Genomic DNA, 7,696 nt, shown 5'->3' with positions numbered 1-7,696 from the left:
GAAGAGCCCTGGAAGGGAATAAAACAAAATAAAAAGAAGGATATTGAAAGAGACAGCTACTACAGGGTTATTATTTACCCTTGTTTTGAGTTCTTCAGGTGTCAGTTCTGGCCTTAATATTAGTCAAGTATTATTGGGCAAGCCCAATTCAGTGGAGTTATCTGAAAAGAGATAGCTTTCTGAAGTGGAAAATAAGCCTTGGGGTCTCCAATGCCTCTCCTCCCACCCTCCAAATGATGGGTGGGCATTAGGAACAATATGAGATAGAAATAAAAAGAAGTCTGTCATTTGGCAAAGGCAAGGGGCAGAGCAAATACTGACAGAGAGGAAAGGAGGTAGGAAAATGTTAGGACACCCAGAAAAAAGCAAACCAAGGAGCAGGCTCACTGTGAGGCCTGGGCTGAAGGTCAGATTAACCTCAAGATTTTGCAGTTGGGTCATTAACACCCCAGGGACTCTAAGAGCTGGGGTGAAAGTGAGTGGCTATCTGTGAAATGATCTCTAATAACAGGGGCAAAACAAAGATCAAATTAAAAGTTGATAAAATAACATAACTCTAACAATAACATGGCTTCTGTTGGGACTGGCCAACAGTTGCAGCCAGCTTTGAAAAAGATGCATCCAATATCAACACTTGATAATTTTATGAATCAATAAATTCTTCTCAGAAGGGGAACCAAATTAGTCAAGCAAGTGAACTTGCCTACAGCTGCAAAACAACCTGATACAGGGAAATGATTCCGAAAAGACAGCAAACTGAAGACTCATCCCATGACTTAACAGTCCCCAAAGCTACAGTGTCAATTTGTATTTTATTAATAGACCTAATGGGTTTCCTATCCTTTCCCATTTTCAATTAATTGTGTGGAAATCTTACTATACTTAGTTCCTAGTAAGAAAAGAATGGCAGAAGCCCAGATCCTCTCATGGACATTGGGCATAAGATAAAAACATGTGAGAACCACCATCTTTAGAGTCTTATACTGATGCACAAAACAGGGCACACCAACCTAGTGCTCTCGGGAGCCAGGCAAGTAATGTAACTGGCCTAAAGAAAGGCAACAGGAAGCTGAAAGGATGATAAGACTGGAGAGTACAGGGTCCATCTATAAGGAATGACCAGTACTCAGGGGCCAGAATTTCTGTCTTCAGAAACGTGGGCCCACTATTGGTAGAGTTTCCAGCCTGAAATCTGAAACTTTATTGAAAATGTCTGATAATTAACACAGAGAGTGGTCCCTCAAAAAAAAAAAAAAAGGTCCATTGCCAGAAATATCTGTAAGCATCCAATTTTTCAACCTCTGGCAAAGATATATGTACCAAAATGCTCCCCACAGCAGTTAAGTGTATAGCAAAGTTGAAAACATTCTAAAATTCCAGCAATAAAAGATTGGTTGAATGAAATGCTGTTAAAACAATGTTATACAAACACACACACACACACACACACACACACACACACACACACACACACACACACACACACACACAGAGATATGGAATCAACTCCAAAATAGATAATTAAATGGGAAAATGTTAGGTCCAAAAGAGGGCCTGTACTATGTTCCCATTTGATATAAAGTCGGGGTAGGGGCAATAGGAACAATGTAAGGTAGAAATAGAAAGGAAAAGGATATTTAACTATGTTCAGAATATCTCTGGAAGTTTACAAAAGAATTTGGTAATCATGGTTGCCTTTGGGGAGGAAGCTGGAAATCTGCGATGAGAAGAGAGCCTTACATTTCACTGAACATCCTATTAAAAATGTTACAATTTTTCCCCAAGTACATGTATTACTTTTAGCTTTCAAAAAGTTAATAGACTTCTGAGAAACAACAATATCAAAACAGCAAGGTGCTATGCATGTGACTTAGAAAAGCCAGGAAGGGGAAATGGGCTGTCCATGGTTAAAACTGGGTAAGGTCAGTGAGTTTTCTCCCTAATTTCTTTGTTTCTCTTTGTGTTTTCCCCCTTGAGCCCCTTCTCATTATCTCTCCTTAATTTGTGGTTTGTTTGTCAACATCTGTTTCTCTTTCACCTCACAATCCCCCTGTGCCCACATCTCCCTCTCCTCCTCTAAAAGGAAGAGCTGATGAGTAAATGACAACAGAGTATGATTGGGAAAAAAACATTAGAATGGCCCCCAAATCCAGGACACTGGAAAACAGGCCTTGGTCTTGGATTTCCTAATAAAACTAGAAGCTAGCTCTAATATATTTATTTTAAGCATTTATTTCATATAACTCACCCCAAGGACAAGTGGTATATGCAATCCAGCCAACTAAAAACACTCCTTCCCTGTTCAAGCCCCACACTCAATCCCTAAGCCCTGTGGGTTCCACCTCAGTAAAACCTCTCAAGTCTACTCCTTCCTCTAGACCCATCTAGAGCCTCATTTCCTGCTTTCAGGCTCCTGTATGGTATCTCAGGCTCAGGAATTCCTGAACTTTCATCCCACGCCTTTTTACAACTCTGTGCCTCTGCAAAACTGCTTCTTCTGCATGAAATCCACTGGGTTAAAAGCATAGACACAGGAGCCACACTGCCTGAGTTCAAATCCTGACTGAAGTTTTCTTCTTCCACAAAATGGAAGCAGAGTACCTACCTCAAAGAGTTGCTGGGAAGATTAACACAGTTATAAATGTACAGCACTTAGTGCCTGGCACATGATAAATGCTTGGTGTTAGCTGATGTTATTTACCAACTAGGAACCTCCTACGCATCCTGAGGCCCAGCCAGGACCTCACTCATTTCCTACTGGCACTGTCACTCCTTCCTTTGCTCCCCCACTGCTTGATCCCTGTCTCTGTTGTGGTCCCTTTTACTGTATTATAATAACCTATTCACATATTCACATATCTATCTGCTCCCTTAGCTCTTGCAGGCCATGAAGAGCAGGGACTGTCTTATTCATCTTTGTACCTCAACACCCGGAACACAGTATTTCCTCAATAATACTTTTCCAGGGAATTAATCTAGCTCCATTGGGACACCTGTGATTCCCAAACATGCTATGGAGCTTTAGACCCTGTACCTAAGCACATGCCTTTCCCAGCCCTTCTCCACCATCCACTTGGTAGATCTAGTCTTTCATTTTTTTGTGTACTCATGTTTCTCCACTCACGGCCCTAGAGGTAAAATGTCACTTTTCCTGTGAAGTCATCTTTGACTCCTCCTTCACTTCCCAGTTATTTTTAGGTTTATATCTCTCTGGCATTTTATAGCATCTATATTAATTAGTTCTCTTAGATGTCTTTTTCCTCTACTCAACAGATCTTTGAGAACCCGATGTGTAATACCATGTATGGCATTTGGTAAACCAGTGGCCCTCAGTTCTAGCTGTACATCAGAATCACCCACAGTGTTTTAAAAATCCTGATTTGCTGGGTACCACCCCATCCTTATCAAGAGTCTTCCAGGCAAAGCCCTAAATCACTCTCTGATAGCTGATGGGCAGCCAGGGTTGAGAACCTTGGTAGCAGATATGAAAACTTATGCTAAAGACCTATATCCATTCATCAAATGGAAGACAGTAAAAATTCATTCCACTAAGCCTGAACCAATTCTGAAGGATCCTCCCACTAGAGACATATAAGGACAGTATGCTGTCTTCCTGATGACGCTCTGGTTCGTTACCATAAAACTGATGCACTTTAAAGGGTCCGTGGAAGGCAAAAGTAGTAAAATGTGCTAGACCCAACCACGGTAATGGCACAGGTGAACAGAGACCAGGAGAAACAGCTTTATTTGGACTGAGAGTTGGAGAGTGAGAGGAGGACCTGAGATAGCATATTGAGCTAAGGAGTAGAGATTAGTTTCCAAAATGGCAGTCAGAGCTCATGAGCCAAATGGACTCCACTTCCCAGCAGCCTCGCAGTGAGTGCAGTCAATAAAAGGCCTGCTGGGAAATGTTTATTTGCCACTAAATCATCCAAGCATGCTACAATTACAAGAAAGGTACAGGTCGTTTTTTCCTTTCCATAATTAAATTTCCACAGCATCGCCCCAATCATGAGTATTACAAAAGAAAGTAAAAAAATCACATTTTACAGATCTTTACAGACTTGTCTGCAGCATTTAGCTCAAATCTCACCATCTTCAAAAAATAGTTCTCCTGCAAAATTCACCAGCTAAAAGTTCCATCCAAGCAGTGGGAAGATGGCCTTTGCTAGCCCATGGCAATTCTTTTCCCATTTTCCCTAGCCAGTTAGGGTTGAACAGCAGAGTGAGGCTTAGATTGCAGGGGTGGTGGGGGGAGGGACACAAGGGCTAATTTCCCCCAGTACAAGATGGCATCTGAAGCTTGATGGGAGAGCAGAACTGGAGAGACTTGAGGGAAGGGTCCAGGCCCTGTATTCAGTCAGAGTCACTGCTGGAAGAGGAGGAGGAGGAGGAATGCTGCAAGGGGAAAGGGGAAAGGAGATATCATCAGATCCAAATGAACTTTGATCACTCCATGGGACATTCTCTGGTGCCCTACACCTCCACCCAAGTGCCCTTTAAGGTCAGGAGTCTTGAACCAGACTGTTCCTTAAACAGCAAAAGCAAGGATTTCCTTCAGTAGTAAGCATACAGGAATGGATGAAACCATCCTAAATCACTGCACAGAATTTACTGCATTTGGAGCAAATTTCCAATTTTCTTTACCTAAGCCAATGCCTAGGCAAGGAATAAATTATAGGCACAAGCATAGTATAGTGCAGGGAAACAGCTGCTACCTTATAATAATGATTAGCTGCATGGACATTCCTAGTGGCTATGAGTCTAAGAAAAGTGAGTAGAATCAGCAGCTGTGTGTGCATTTGTCCCTACTTCTTCCTAAGCCCCAACTGGGAGAAAGTGAGGAAGGCGGGAGAAAGCTGGGCAAGTCCTAGTCAAGGTTCTTTACATGCATACTCCCATCAACAACTGTCATAAAAAACAGTTTTGAGTCTCTCCATTCAATCTCACATTTCCTTCTCCTCAGACTTCTACCAAAGATCCAGAAATAGGATTAGCACCCAAAGCCATAAGGCAAATAAATACTAGGCAGAAAAATGTAAATTAAGGCCTCCTCAAGATCGAGGTTGGTTCAACCCTTCCAGAGTTGTCCTGAGAGCTACTTTTACCCTTGCTAATTAACACTCCTCTGGAATGCTGCAAGGGGAAAAGGGGAAAGGAGATGGCATCAGACCCAGATGAACTTTGATCACTCCATGGGACATTCTTTGGTGCCCTACATCTCCACCCAAGTGCCCTTTGCTTTCTAAGAAGGTCAGGAGTCTTGAACCAGACTGTCCCTTAAACAGCAAAAGCAAGGATTTCCTTCAGCAGTGAGCATACAGGATACTTAGACTTGGGGCTGAGCATGAAACTCAGGATTTTATTTGAGGCTGAGACTCACTGACTGCTCTTGTCCTGTTTCCCTGCCAGACAGTAGGATGATAAGGCCCATGTAATTAACACAACACCCTGAGAATACTGAAGGAGAGAAAGAAACTCCAGGAACTAGGGCCAGATTATTATCTGTTAATTATTATATAAGAGTTGGCTTTGTCAAAGGACTGACTCTATTACTTGACATTTGACCACCTCAGTGGGTGTGTCCAACCTGCCAAAACAAACATGGGGTGGGGAGGGGTGGAGTTCAGGGAAGAGAAAGGCAAATTAGAAAGGCTTTTGATTCTGATATCCATTCTAAGGCTCAGCCTAGCCCCTCCCAGATAGAAGGCCTAATTAGCCTAAAATTCTTTTCAAGATTATCAAGATTATCAGATTCTTCCCAGTGGGAATCCTTTACACAATCGCTGACCCACGTCCTCAGACTTCGAATCCTCCTTCCTTGCCCACCCACTGCCTCTCTAGTCCCTCTGAGGGGTCACCCTTACTAGCCAGGATCCAGAGGGCACTGACCTTGCCATGTTTGTGGTGTTTCTGCTTCTTTTTATGAGCTTTTCTCATTTTCTTTTGCATCTTCTTGTCAATCACCATTCCTGGTCCTACCATGCCAGGAGCCAATGGATTCACAGGACACATGCCAGGGGCAGGTGGTGGGTATGGAGGTGGGTAGGGACCTGAGGGTTGGCATCCCGGATACCCTGGTTGTGGCACAGGATGACAGGGCCCACCAGGGGGAAAGGCTGGATTCCCCTGGGGTGCTCCTGGGGGAGTGGGAAAGGGGCCTGGAGGAAAGGCAGGGGTGGCAGGTGGTGGATGGGCAGGATTGCAACCTCCAGGATACCCGACGTTAGGGGGGTGTGGATATGGCCCTGGCTGCCCTGGTGGAAGAAGCAAAGAATCAATTCAGATTAGAACTGCCCAGAACCTCTGACAACAAACAACAACAAAAAGAAGAGGATTTCGTTTCTCACTGAATAGTTAAAGGCAAACGGAAAGGTGAGGAAAGAAAATGGAGGGTAGGGGAGACAAACTTACATAAGAGAGAGAAAAGGTAACGTCCCTGTCAGGGCGGGGGAGAAAGGGAGACAGTTAACTCTAGGGAAAAATGAGAGCATCGGTCAGCTATGGACTAAGGACTTTGCTTTTGAGGGTTAGGGGAGAGGTGGAAGAGAAACTGACACAGAAACCTTCTGTTGTGGCCCTTCTGAAAAGGGGTTGGAGCAAGAAAAGAGATCCCCCAAACACATACCGGCATTGGGATTCCACATGTTCAGGTATTTCCTCCAGCCTGAGAAGAAACAAATGAAGGCAAGAAGCTGACGGCCCAGAAATGGGTAGGGGTTTTAGAGACCAAGCTCAACTCCAACGCCTCCCGCTCCTCAACAGTCTCTCAGAGAACTACCACGACCTCCACAGAAGAAATGTTTCTTTCCACCCGTTCCTTCGCCCCCAACATCTATTCTATTCCTAGTTCCCTAACCACAGGAACCTAGCTCCCAGGGCCCCTACACCTTTCAGTAGCTCTGGCCGCGGCTGGAGGTTTCTAAGTCCTCCGGAGAGGGGCAAACTCCGCGAATCTCGCTATCCCCATCACTCATCTGCCTTTCTGAGACCGAGTCCAGAAGACTTTAGCCACCCATAAGCTGCAAAGGGATCTTAAACAACTTAACCGCTCCCGGAGAAGAGTGAGGGGGGACAGGACCCCCACCCCAGGCTAAGGGAAGGACCTGCCTTGAGGCGAAAGGAGGTAGGCGGCTCAGGAAAGACCCTCAAACGCTTACATAGCTAGACAAACGCCCTCCCACATTAAAAAAGGAAAATAGAGATCCTGGCTCCCAGCTGCGAAGGGATCCCCTCACCCAGGAATGCAAAAAGAAGGAAACTGAGAAATCCAGGCGTCCCGTCACCTCTACACCACTGCTTGGGCGGACTCCTCTTTTCAGCCTCCACTCTCACTTCCTGGTCACCCTCCCACCTTAAGCTTCAGCATCCGCCTCTGCTACCGCCTGATTGGTACTATGTGGTCATTCGGCGTTACGATTGGAGAACATAGTCGTCAATCACTCTAGGCTAGGAGGGAGCGGTTGCGGTAGGGGCGGAGCCAGGCGCTTCAGGACTCGACGGTACAGAGGAGCGGGCGGGCCGGAAATTCCTGGGGGCGGGGCTAGGAGAAATGGGCTAGGAGAGGGCGGGGCCAGTTTCTGGGCGAAGTCCTTGAGTGCCTCGGGGAAACTCAACCCTTGACCTCTGAGCCCTTAGTCCAGTGGGTGCCACACCTTGTAATGTGAATGTACTGTGATAAGCGGTATACAGACTT

General features: G+C 45.1%; 1 protein-coding gene across 2 annotated transcripts; it reads right to left on the bottom strand.

The window, feature by feature from the left end:
- Window positions 1–3,720: 3,720 nt before the first annotated feature.
- Window positions 3,721–7,356, bottom strand: PRR13 (proline rich 13). Of its 2 annotated transcripts, none has more exons than XM_059081252.2 (4): window positions 7,287–7,356; window positions 6,629–6,667; window positions 5,893–6,257; window positions 3,721–4,398 (listed from the first exon to the last, which is right to left on the bottom strand). In XM_059081252.2, the coding sequence occupies exons 2-4, from the start codon at window positions 6,645–6,647 to the stop codon at window positions 4,357–4,359; spliced, it is 426 nt and encodes a 141-aa protein (XP_058937235.1). In that variant the 5' UTR covers window positions 6,648–6,667; window positions 7,287–7,356; the 3' UTR covers window positions 3,721–4,356. The 2 variants fall into 2 exon arrangements, with proteins under 2 accessions (XP_058937235.1, XP_058937236.1); XM_059081253.2 differs by having other exon boundaries at window positions 7,239–7,351.
- Window positions 7,357–7,696: the final 340 nt, after the last annotated feature.

The sequence above is a fragment of the Kogia breviceps genome, chromosome 12 (assembly GCF_026419965.1).
Source record: "Kogia breviceps isolate mKogBre1 chromosome 12, mKogBre1 haplotype 1, whole genome shotgun sequence".
NCBI classification, from domain to species: domain Eukaryota; kingdom Metazoa; phylum Chordata; class Mammalia; order Artiodactyla; family Physeteridae; genus Kogia; species Kogia breviceps.
Note: the sequence above shows the minus strand (reverse complement) of the source record. Positions and strands in the feature narration are given on the sequence as shown.

Excerpts from the sequence above, each read along its gene's own strand:
- PRR13 (XM_059081252.2), bottom strand. Across the intron at positions 4,399-5,892 it reads AACACCACAAACATGGCAAG|CATTCCTCCTCCTCCTCCTC; the intron begins GTCAGTGCCCTC and ends TTCCCCTTGCAG.